The sequence below is a fragment of the Aotus nancymaae genome, unplaced genomic scaffold, assembly GCF_030222135.1.
Source record: "Aotus nancymaae isolate 86718 unplaced genomic scaffold, 86718_ANA_hifiasm-v0.15.2.pri h1tg000041l, whole genome shotgun sequence".
Classification (NCBI taxonomy): Eukaryota; Metazoa; Chordata; class Mammalia; order Primates; family Aotidae; genus Aotus; species Aotus nancymaae.
The window spans coordinates 16,752,193-16,764,808 of record NW_026988455.1 but is presented as its reverse complement, the minus strand read 5'-3'; the positions used below and the strand labels follow the sequence as shown (position 1 = coordinate 16,764,808).

Genomic DNA, 12,616 nt, shown 5'->3' with positions numbered 1-12,616 from the left:
ACTGAGACCTCTGCTCACCCTCTTCTCCCCTCCATATTCCCTGTCTTCCTCTCCTATTTTGTTTTTCTCTGTGGCACTTATGGCTCATGTAACAAACTAATCTATTGTTTATTTATTTATTTTCGCTGTTTCTTTGTGAAAACATACACTTGAAGAGGGCAGGAGTTCTGTCTGTTTTGATCAGGCTCCACCCCGGAAGGTAGGACAGTGTTGAGCACAGCAGGTGCTCAGTACATGCTGCTCGTGAATCAGCATCCAACGGGTCAGGATGCAGGGGGGTCAGGATGCAGGCTGTGGAGCCCTCTGGTCTTGGCTCCCAGTGGTAGCCGGGAACTCTCTGTCAGTCACCGCTTTCCCGGGAGACTCACATCTTGGAAACTCAAGTCCTCAATAGCTCTTGAAATCTAGGAATCTTGAGAAGAGGCCTGGATTGAGGATTCAGACGTGGGCCCTCGGATGGGTGAGAAACGAGGAATCCGTGTCTCCTAGTGGGGACAGAAGAGCCAGGTGACAGGCCAGGAAGGGTGGACAGGGCCTGGGCAGGGGGCGGGCGGACAGCCACACGGGGCGGAAGCTGCAGCGCCAAAGCCAGGCCACGTGGACTGGCTGGGGATTTCGCTGCCTAGCTGGTGGCATTGAGCAAGTTACCTAACCTTTCTGAACTTCCGTTTTATGTTTTTGGAGGAAACAGTCACAGCTTTCTCTCTGTCAGGGTTCCAGTGGCGACTGATGGCCCAAGTCCCGCTCCACAGTGTGGGTGGCGGGCACGGAGGGGTGGCGGGGCGACAGCCCAGGAAGTGTAGGGGCGGCAGGGTGCGTGGGGCCGGGGGTTGGGAGACGGCTGGGAGGATCTTGACCTTATCGGAGGATCGGAGCGGGCGGAGCCGCGGTCTGGGCCGCAGGGAGGCGGGGCGCGAGGGTGTTCCTGGGGGCGGGGGGCTGATCCTGCGTCTAGAGTTTAATCCCAATTCACCCGCCCGCGCCCGGTCTGGCCCAGTTGCACCGCGAGCGCTGCGTACACTCGGGGCTGCAGTCGGTCTGTCCGTCCTCCTGCCAGGTTCCGCTGACCTCACCTGCAGCCCCGCACCTGCCGCCCGCATCTGCAGCCCCGCACCTGCAGCGGGTGCCTGCCACCCTCTCTTTCCGCCCGCACCTGCAGCCCCGCACCTGCCACCTGCACCCGCCCCCCGCACTTGCAGCTCCGCGCGCGCCCGGCTACAGCATGGCAGACCGGGCACCTTTCGACACGGATGTCAGCACCCTGACCCGCTTCGTCATGGAGGAGGGCAGGAAGGCCCGCGGCACGGGCGAGCTGACCCAGCTGCTAAACTCACTCTGCACGGCCGTCAAAGCCATCTCCTCCGCGGTGCGCAAGGCGGGCATCGCGCACCTGTGAGTCGGGCCCCGTCCTGTCTGTCTGTCTGCCTGGGGAGCTCGCCCGGCGGACCAACGTTGGGCCCCCTGGTCCCCCTGTCGTCAGCCTCTGTCTGTCCGTCTGAAGTCTGAGCGCTTCTCTCTCTCTGTTTGGTAGCCCCTCTCTCCTCCTTCACTCTTTCTGGATTTGGGGTCCCAAGGCAGGTTTCTAATTCAGTATCTCTTTGACCCTAAACAAGACCTGTTAGGAGCTAGTGCTCCCTCACCCCGAGCAGGCTAGGAGGTCGCCTGTGTGTCCAGAGCTCTTAGGAGCAGCGGGGCTCGTGTGCAAAGGCGCTCCCGTGGGCTGCCCCTTGCTGGGACAGTTGTCATGCCGCCAGAAACAGGAAACATCCAGAGCCGCATAACCCCTACCCATCTGCAATGATGGTGTGCGCAGCCTCCACCCAGTTAGTGGATAGCTCAAAAGTTGTAGAATGGTTTTGAATGAGCCGTGAAGTACATCTCTAATGTCACTGGACACAGGAGTCATTTGGGATCTTGGTAACATGTGCACCCTCTTTCCATAGCTCTGAGGAAGGTCCTGAGATTGTGCATTTCTAAGAAGTTCTCCTGTGGTGGGTGCCGCCCATCAGATACTGTTTGTCTACTGATCACATTGTGAGTAGCAAGGGGTCAGGGGGTGTGGTGACTCAAAGGACCCCTTCTTGTGAGGTTTTTTGTAAGTCACACAACATCCTTTGGTTTGTGCTGGTATGCACAGGTATTTTCTAGCTAACTGATCCTCACTTTAACTGAAGGATAACTGGGTTTTCAGATTGTACATACACCTTCTAACATTCCCCACACTTACGTACGCTATAAAAATGGCACTTGATGCTCATAGCTGACCTGAACAAATATAATCCTGCTACTTTGGTTCAGAATGCATTTCTCCATTTTAAAAAACTCTCCTCCGCCCCCCATCCCCAAATCTAGATTCCTTTTCTTACTGGTAGGCTGTCTGGCTTTGATTCTACAGTAAGAATTGGCAGAAGTAATTTGTGTAAAGGAGTTGTACGATCACATTTATTTTCAGATATTAAGCAGGCATGTTAAGGAAGGTGATGACTCCATTACTGTCACTTCTGGCCCCTCTTAATAATACATTCCTAAGGATTCTTTGCTTTAGAAACATACCCAGGGGAAATCTTACTTAAACTTTAATTTACAGCTAGAATAGGTGGCTCACAGTGTTAACTGCCTTTGAGGACCACGGATATATTTTAAGAAGAGGGCTTGTCCGCTGGACGTGGTGGATCACACCTGTAATCCCAGCACTTTGGGAGGCTGAGATAGGAAGATCACTGGAAGGAGTTCGAGACAAGCCTGGCCAACATGGTGAGACCCCATCTCTACTAAAAATACAAAAATTAGCTGGGCGTGGTGGCAGGTGCCTGTAATCCCAGCTACTTGGGAGGCTGAGGCAGGAGAATCCCTTGAACCCAAGAGGTGGAACCTGCAGTGAGCCAAAATCGCATCAGCACATTCCAGCCTGGAAACGGCGTGAGACTCCATCTCAAAAAAAAAAAAAAGAAGGCTTGTCATGTCTGATACTGTTTTAAAAATGTGTCAGTACCTTTCATACCTCTAGAGAGACTCAGAAATACAAGATATGTTTTGAGGTGTCCCACTTTCTTTCTCTTCTTTTCTTTTTTTTTGAGACGAAATTTTGTTCTTACCTAGGCTGGAGTGCAATAGTGCAATCTTGGCTTACTGGAACCTCCACATCCTGGGTTCAAGTGATTCTTCTGCCTCAGCCTCCTGAGTAGCTGGGATTATGGCATGCGCCACTACGCCTTGCTAATTTTGTATTTTTAGTAGAGACAGCGTTTCTCCATGTTGGCCAGGCTGGTCTGAATTCCTGACCTCAGGTGATCTGCCCGCCTCGGCCTCCCAGAGTGCTGGGATTACAGGCATGAGCAACTGCGCCCGACCTGAGGTGTCCCACTTTCTAAGTAATCTTAGTTGGCAGGACCTCGGATAGTGAGATATTGATGGTGGGGCCTGGATGTAGCATGCTAATTTTGGCTACATAAGATATGTGTATAATTTATTTATTTATTTTCAGATGGGGTCTCACTCTGTTGTCCAAGCTGTAGTGCAGAGGTGTGATAATGGCTCACTGCAGCCTCCACCTCCCTTGCGGAATTGATGCTCCCACCTCAGCCTCCCCAGTAGCTGGGACCATAGGCATGTGCCATCATGCTGGCTAATTTTTTTGTTTTTGTAGAGATGGGTTTTGTATTTTTAGTAGAGATGCGGTTTCACTATGTTGCCCAGGCTGGTCTCAAATTCCTGGGCTCAAGTGATCTGCCCACCTTGGCCTCCCAAAATCCTGGGATTACAGGTATGGGCCATTGTGCCTTGAAGATATGTATACTTTTATACCAGATAGTTGTGAATACTAGGTTTTAAAGAAATATTATCATGTTGCACTCATTGACAAAAATTTAAACCATTCAAAAGAACCTAAGGGAAGAGTGAAACCCACCCCATATCTATCCCACGGGGTATCTACTGTAAATAATTTACTGCTTATTTTTCCAGACACTTTTTTATACTCATATGAGTTTATACAGGAACACATATTTACATATGCCTATAAGCAAATAGCAGACAAAATGGGATCACACTCAACACAAGTTTCTGTAGTTTACTTTGTCATTTAACATTATTCAAGGAACAGTCAGGACATCTGCATCTGCCTCCTCTTTAACTGCTGTGTGCTGCTCCCCTGCACACATTATTGAGGTTTTTCTCTATTTTGGAGCACTTAGGTTTTACTAGTCTTTAGGTATTACGGTGCTGTACCCTTGCAACTGGTGTCCATGCCTGGTTGTTGGGGTAGCTGACAGGGAGGGCTAGATGCTGGATGCCGAGCTGATCCTGTGGGAAGTTCAGCGTTCAGCCATTCTCAGTATCACATGTTATCAGGCAGGTAGCATGATTCTCAAGTCAGGCCTCCAACGTACATTTTAGTCCAGGCTTTGAAATCTGAAATGAAAAACGAGCAGGCCTGCAAAGAGCTTGTTAGTGCTGAAGACTGGACCTCGAAGAGCACGTACCCAGGGGGATGGGGTGATTGCAGATCTGCAGGAACCTCACTGCAGCCAGTTTAGGGAGCTACCCATGATCATTATGGAAACATCAGGAATTTAAGCACAGAGACTGGTGTTCTCTCACTTGCTGTCTGTCAGCCTAAAGTTGCTATTGTAGTAACATTCATTGCTTTTATTAAAATGTTCACGGAAACATTGAGTTTTAAACTGAGACACTCAACAGTCACCTAGCCTATCACCTTCTTGTACAGAAGAGGACCCAGAGACCAAGGAAGATGAGGTGACTTGGCGTGTGGCTGGGGTCTCAGGAACCCCAGCTTGGGGCTCTTTTGGCTACACCACACATCTCTTTCTTTATTTTTTAGAAATCAATTAAAATTCAAACCTTAAATCTCATCCATTAGTTACTTTTTTTGTTTGTTTTTTTGAGACAGGGCCTCACTCTGTCACCTAGGCTGGAGCGCAGTGGTGCAATCTCAGCTCACTGCAACTTCTGCCTCCCAGGCTCAAGCAATCTCCCATCTCAACATCTAAAGCAGCTGGGACTACAGGAGTGCACCACCATGGCCAACTAATTTTTGTATTTGTATTTGATTTTATTTAGTTTATTTGTTTATTTATAGATGGGAGTCTCACTCTATTGCCAAGGCTCCAATGGTGCAATTTCAGCTCACTGCAACCTCTGCCGTCCGGCTTCAAGTGAGTCTCCTGCCTCAGTTTCCCTAGTAGCTGAGATTACAGATGTGAGCCGCCATACTTGGCTAATTTTTGTATTTTTAGTAGAGATGAGGTTTTGCCATGTTGGGCAGGCTCGAACTCCTGACCTCAAGTGATCCACCCACCTCGGCCTCCGAAAGTGCTGAGATTAGAAGCATGAGCCACTACACTTGGCCTAATTTTTGTATTTTTAGTACAGATGGAGTTTAGCCATGTTGGCCAGGCTGTATTTTTGATGTGAATTCAAGCTTAGATACCAAGGAGCCATTGCTTTTGGCAAGTGTGCCCTGTGAGCTTTCGCTCTGGGATTCTGGCTTCCTGAATCAGCTCTGAAAAGAGAAACGGTGCGGATCCAGAAGAACGGTCTGCAGCCTGAAGTCAAGCAGATGAAGTCATGGTTCCACTGTCAAATTTGAGTGTTGTCCACTTTGTTGACATTCCGCTGGGAGAAAGTGGTCCTCTGGTGTCTTAAGCTTTTTCGTTTTGTGCGGTTGACTTCCCTTTGTATCCATTTCCAAATCACCTTCTGAAGAATTCACTGATTTTATTCAATTTAACAAAATGTTACTGAACATCCACCACATACAAAGTTCTAGAAAATGAAAGCAACACAGAGCTTACTCTGTAGGAAAAAATATTTGTCATAATCACTTAGAATACACAATAGAGGTGTTGAAAGATGCTTTCATAGAGGTGCCAAAAATACAATTCGGAGCAAAGGACTGGAGCGCCAAGAATGGGCACGTACAGGGCAGCAAAAGTCCTGGAGGTGGGGCCACAATTCAGGCTGGCGGTCACGCAGGGAGGTGTCCTGAGGTAGGAAAGTGTTTCTGGAAAAGTTACCCATTCGATTTGACCAGAGCTTGGAGTACTCATGGTGGGGTGTTTCATGGATGTGAAATTGTTCGTTCATTGGGGAAGCATGGAATGACAAGGGTGAACATTTTACACTTTTAGGGGTATACAAAGGGAGAGATCAAAGATTTTGGAAGGTTTCTGAATGGGGCAGTTGTGTGATTGAAGACAAATCTGGAGGTGTGGCTAGAAGTACAGTAGAAGAGGGAAAGGTTGGATATGGGAAAAGCAGTGGGAAGGGGGAGGTGTGAGTTGAGTAGCCAGAGAGCTGCAGCTGTGGAGGGGAGAGGAAGGATTTGGAAGAAGTCTGAGCATGGATTAGATGAGAAGGGCCATGAGGGAGGTTCTGAAATCGCTGGTTCTAATGACTGAGAGCAGAGCTGTGCCACCGCAAAACAAAACATCACAAAAACAAAAACAAGGAGGAGCTGGCTTTTAGAGTCCGCGGAAGGAGGGAAGATGATCCCAACCTTTTGGAAATGCTGAACTTGAGATGTTAGAGGGTGATCTGTGGGGAGATGCTGTCTAGCTGGATGTGCCTGCCTGTTTTGGCACCCTTGCCCTGAGGCAGAGAAAAGAGGAGGAGATCTGGACCAGTTCAGCAGAACAGAAATGTGCAGGGCTTCAGAGCACGTTCTGGAGCGAGATGGAGCCGAGCTTAGAGACCTGGCTCTGCCATTCAATGTCTGTGAGGATTGGGCCATTGATGGGACATCACTGAGCCTGTTTTTCCACTTGTAAGATGGAGACAGCTGTTTTTTCAACTTCAGAGAATTATATGAGGATGAATGGAGTTCACTAATTCGGTACCAATGTTGTTAATATCATTGTTTTCCTGAAGGCTATTTTATGTTTTTTGGTAAACTTTTATTTGAATATTTTGTTCTTCATTCCTTAGCAGTAGTAGCCTGCATGCGATCAGCAGGGAGAGAGTCCAGGTTAGCACATTACATATTACAACAATGTTGCACCCAAGAGTGGCTGCAGGAAATGTCCTCCTATCAGACTCATGTTGTGTTCAGAAGAGTTACTTTTACATATGGGGTCCTCTCAGTTGTTTGACAGAAGAAGTAATAAAGAGCTTCAGATCCGATTTTAGAATGACAGGTCAGCTAATACATGTTTAGGCTTATCTTCAAATTTGTAGTTTTTGACTTTAATCTTTTAGGAACATTACCAGATTTATTTTATGTTTCTTGAATTCTCTTCTCCACATGACCAAAGAGTGAATTGCGACTTCATTTCTGTAAAAGAAGCGCAGCCAGCCATGTGCCATCCTGTTTGCCCATTTGGGCCCACGTGCATGTAAGCAAAGGCGAGTATCTGTGACCTTTGAAAGCAGCTCTCACTAGCGCCTCTTCTTCAATGTATTTCTGAACCCTTGGATGTTCCCAGCTGGGCAACAGCCAAGGTTCCATGGTTGATTACCACGAAATCAAGCAATAACAAGCCAGTGTTACCTTTGACTTTAGTGATAAGAATTAAGTAATAATCTCCCTCTCTGTTTGTTGAGCCAGGTGTTCTGAACCTGAGTCTGTTTTTTTTTGTGTGCTGTGTGAAGTGTTGCTGCTGCAATCGTGTTGCTCAGTCACAGGGACTTCGGGAGGAGATGGGCCTAAGTAGCAGATCCAGGCAGCCCTCGAGGGCTTTAGTTTTGGCAGCCTCTGGCTCCAATCCTTGTGTCCTTCAGTGCTTTAGAGGTGCTGTGAAAGGCAGCCTCCGCCTCCCCCAATCTTCACCAATCTACATGTTCAATGTCACAAACTCCATGGCTGTGAAATGGTTCCTTCTGTTTTAGAAACCATTTGCAAACTTGGAAACAATGCTAAAATGTAATAAAAATTTCCAAGGATTTCAAAGTACTGGCACATTAACTTAGGCTTCTTAGATGTTCCACATCATATGGACTAAAACAACTAAGAGCTTTTTAAGCTTTTCGTGAGGTTTACAGTAAAGAAGAGATATTATAGGCAGTTTCTCGAGTTGAGTTCTGCTCCCCAAACTCCAGGAAGAGCTCCTTCGTGCCTCTGGGGTTGGAAAGGGAGCAGTCGCAGAGGCTTCAGCCCTGCCTGGTGCTTTCCCACTTGGGCTGCAGGGCAAACTAATTTGAGTAAAATTGAAGCGAAATGTCAAGAACATCTCAAATAAATAATATCGCCGGTGAGATTTTATCAAATGTAAACTTGGAGCACTTTTTTTCTTTTTCCAGTTCCATATTGGCCATCCTCCAAGATACTGCCTGCAAAACTGGTTTAGAGATACCTCCCCTTCCCCCAAACCTCCAAGTCAACCGACGCTTACTTAGTGGATGCCTGCGGGGCTGTATTAAGAGCCACGTGTCTGCCTTGGTGGGGAGTGCTGTGAAGCAGGTGCACCACGTGCATTATCCAACATCCCCACAAACCTGGCCAGAAACAGCCACTCAGGGACTTTGCACAAGTTGATGGCGGTCACATCACCAGTACGAAGCAAAGGCAGAATTTGAACTCAGGTCTTTCTGGTGCTGAATTCTTGCTTCTCCGCATGGTCATGTGATGCCAAGGGAGTTAGAGGTGGGAATGGTAACACTTCTTGCACACTTGCCTATGCACTGACACTTTTCTGACCACTTTACCTGTATCAACTCAGTTATCCCCCTCTCTGTAGACTGTGAAGCAGACACACTACATTCCCATATTGCAGATGAACCAGAGGTCACAGATGCCAAGTGACTTTCCCAGGATGCTGAGCATGAAGCAGAGCTGAGTATAGAGCCCCAGCCTGGGACTATACTCTATATACTAGAGCATTACGCTCTAGTTTCCTGATGAACTGGGTGGAGGGAAAGGCCAACACATTTGTCTAATGCTAAGTTTGCACAGCAAACACACTTTTACCAAGGAGCTATGCTAATCTGGAGGGGTTTTGAGTCTTGGATGGTAGAGGTTATGCAGGCAGGCATTACCAGTACCACTAGATCTAATGGAGTTTATGATCTTAGCAATTCCTGGATCCTTTTATTACCCTCTAAATTTATTCATTCATTCACGTTGAGAACTTACTATGTGTAGGCATTGTTCCAGGTGCTAAGGATACATGGTGAACAAAATACTCTTTTTTCCAGGCTCAAGAACTGGTAGGTCTTTCTTCCTCCAGAGGCACATTCAGATGTGCCATGTTTATGCAAGAGTTTCAGTCCCCTCGGAGAATACACTCAGCATTTAGCCGGTGCCCTGCGACTTCTCTTCAGACCTCACTAGAAAAACCTCAGGCTGCCTGTAAGTTTCTAATTGTGAATGTCCCGGGTGGAGTGCTGTTTGTGGGATCTGGTTGTCCTCAGAATGGCCCAACGGGTGAGCTGCCAGAGCTCAGAGGCCTTCCACTCTTAGCATTCTTGTACAAAGCAGGTTGGGCCCAGTCCTCTAAGATCAGGGTTTTAGATGGCATTTCCAGGGGTGGCAGCCCTGTCTGTGCCCTCCCTCCCAGCAGCTCCTAGAAGAGAGTGGGCCATTCCTAAGGCCATGAAGACAATGCCCCATCCACAAAGGTCATGCTTTCATGCCTATGGGCTCTCCCGGTCCTCTCTCAGTGGTGGTTAAGAGAATAGACCCTTCCCACTCCATCCCCAGGAGCGGGGGTTATGCGATGTCACAGATGCTGGTGTCTCACTCCTGCACACATTTTCCAGGCTCCCGGCACCATGGAGGATCTCCTGGAGGCTGGTGTCTTCAGCTTTGGGCTCTGATCCATCCTCATTTCTTTAATTATCTGGCCTAACCACCTAAATCAGTTAACGGGTTTCCATTTTCTGGGCTAAGGCTTGAGAGGTAAATTAGTTCCTCCAAGCAGCCGTGGTTTTATTTCCGGAAGATGCCCCCAGATCAACAGCTGTGTCTATTTATTGACTATGGATCTGTGAGGGGCCCCAACAGGACCCATGCTAATCAGCTCTGCTTTTTCTATATTAAAAAAAAAGGCTTTGGCCGGGTACGATGGCTCACGCCTGTGATCCTAGCACTTTGGGAGGCCAATGTGGGTGGATCACGAAGTCAGGAGTTCAAGGCAAGTGTGGCCAACATGGAGAAACCCCGTCTCTACTAAAAATACAAAAATTAGCCAGGTGTGGTTGTGGGCACCTGTAATCCCAGCTACTGGGGAGGCTGAGGCAAGAGAATTACTTGAACCCAGGAGGCGGATGTTGCAGTGAGCCGAGATCATGCCATTGCACTCCAGCCTGGGTGACAGAGCGAGACTCTGTCTCAAAACAAAGAAACAAGCAAACAACAACAAAAAACCTTTAATTAAAATTACCCAATAGATTGCATGTAACTATATACTTGTTTTATAAGCTTAAATCAAGATAAAACATGGAACGAGACTTTAAAGTATGTATAAATATAGTATAAGTTATAATTAGTGTTTCCTCATCATTGTTCTCTTTGCTATTCTCAGGAAAATCTCAGCTTCAACTTAGATATATGGAAATCAAATATCTGGGTCTTCTGGAACAGTGTAATTTAAAAGCATGTCCTAGGCCAGGCAAGGTGGCTCACGCCTGCAATCCCAGTAATTTGGGAGACCAAGGCGGGTGGATCATGAGGTCAAGAGATCAGAACCATCCTGGCCAACATGGCGAAACCCTGCCTCTACTAAAAAATACAAAAATTAGCTGGGCATGGTGGCACGCACCTGTAGTCCCAGCTACCCGGGAGGCTGAGGCAGGATAATTGCTTGAACCTGGGAGGTGGAGGTTGCAGTGAGCCGAGATCACGCCACTGCACTCCAGCCTGGCGCCTGGTAACAGAGTGAGACTCTGTCTCAAAAAAAAAAAAAAAAAAAAAAAAAGCATGCCGTAGGATTTTTGGCTATGGTTTGAAAGCCAACTGTTGATTCACACATGCCTGGAAGTAGCTGACATTTGTGCAATGCTGTGCCCTGATTCGGGGCTCTGGGGTTCTATGCAGCCGGCCTGGCCTCCTTGTTATGTGTGGGGCATTTAAATTCTGTTGCCCGAAGTAGCAGCCAATGGTGCTCTGGCCCCAGCAGGTGCCCGTTCTCTCACTTGCCTGCTACTTCCCAAGGGAGGCCTCAGGCCACTTTCCTCTGTATGCTCTGGCATTTCTTCTCTTAGGCCCAATACAGAAAAGGTGGAGAAAACCTCACACTGTTTCCTTTCCCCTCTGTGAGAACTTTTTTTTTTTTTTTGGAGACAGAGTCTCTCTCTGTGGCTCAGGCCAGAGTGCAGTGGCGTGATCTCGGCTCACTGCAACCTTTGCCTCCTGGGTTCAAGTAATTCTTGTGTCTCAGCCTCCTGAGTAGCTGGGATTACAGGCATGTGCCAACATACCTGGCTAATTTTTGTATTTTTAGTAGACGTGGGGTTTCACCATGTTGGCGGGCTGGTCTAGAACCCCTGGCCTCAAGTGATCCACCTGCCTTGGCCTCCCAAAATGTTGGGATTACAGGCATGAGCCACCATGCCTGGCCACCTCTGTGATACTTTTATTCAGAAAACATTTCCCTGGCAGATCGAGTCACTGGCTCAGTCAAAACTGCCCTCCCTGCCACTGCATGATCAGCCCCCGACTGCTACTGACTCCTTTTCTGGCAGCGGGGGAAGCAGGGAGTAGGGGAGGAAGGTGGGGGAAGGGAGCTAACCTAGCGGCTCACAGCTCACTCAGCTCAGCCCATGTCTTCCCTGTTTCAGCTGTTCCTCTCCCTCCTACTGTAAGGCACAGTTGGGCTGGGGAAGGCTTTGTTGGACAGGGTTGTGTGATGGTTTCCCATATCCCTGCAGCCTCATTTGCTGCCTTACCCCATCCCCAGAGAGTGGCAAATTGGGAGCTGATCTAGAAGGGAGCCAGGTGGTATGTGCAAGGCTCCACTCGCGTCCCATTGAGGGTACTTGGTGTCATCACCTCTGGTTCATAGCTGCCTCCTGGAAACACCTTCCAAGGCAGGACGGGCTTCCGACTCCGCTGGGCTCTCCTGGAGTCTTTCTAGAACTTCAGGCCGGGGATTGCAGCCACTGCATTGTCTAGGGCTCAGGACTGTCTTGCCAGGACCAGAGCTCCACACCTGCTATTGACTCTAGGCAGGTGACCCCGACTTCTCTAGGTGGTGATTGGAATATAGAGTGAATGCTCTTGTTACTCTGTCCTTCAGGGCCTTTGAGGAATGATGACTGATCAGCAGGCAGACATTTATTATTTCTAAGGGGACTTCTAAAAGCTTATGGAGAAAATAAACTGCATGTGCTCTTCAGCTAATTAGCTCCTCGGGCATGTTTCTGAGGGCTTGTTTCCTCTGTCAGAATCACAGAGGCCTTGCCTGCTTGTGGCTTTTCATTGACCCTTGGAAATGTGTTACCTCAGGGACATCTGAACCTTTCTTAGGGTCCCTGAGCTGTGATGCGGGAGGCTGGCTGGAGCCTGCGTCTGGCCCTGACTGCTCACTGTGGCCATGCAACCCTGACAGGAGTGACGCAGGGCGGTGTGAGCAGCACAGGGTGCGGCCAGCTCAGCTCGGAGGAGATCCAGGGACAGGACGCACACTGGACATCGTTGCCGTCAACGTGGCAGCATTGTTGG

At 48.5% G+C, this 12,616-nt stretch overlaps 1 protein-coding gene across 1 annotated transcript in view; it reads left to right on the top strand.

Moving 5' to 3' along the window:
* Window positions 1-987: 987 nt before the first annotated feature.
* Window positions 988-12,616, top strand: part of FBP1 (fructose-bisphosphatase 1) — a 32,550-nt gene continuing 20,921 nt past the window's right edge. Inside the window, exon 1 of the mRNA XM_012461960.3 lies at window positions 988-1,392. Coding sequence (XP_012317383.2) covers window positions 1,223-1,392 — 170 coding nt within the window. The 5' untranslated portion in view covers window positions 988-1,222. The remainder of the gene's footprint in view (window positions 1,393-12,616) is intronic.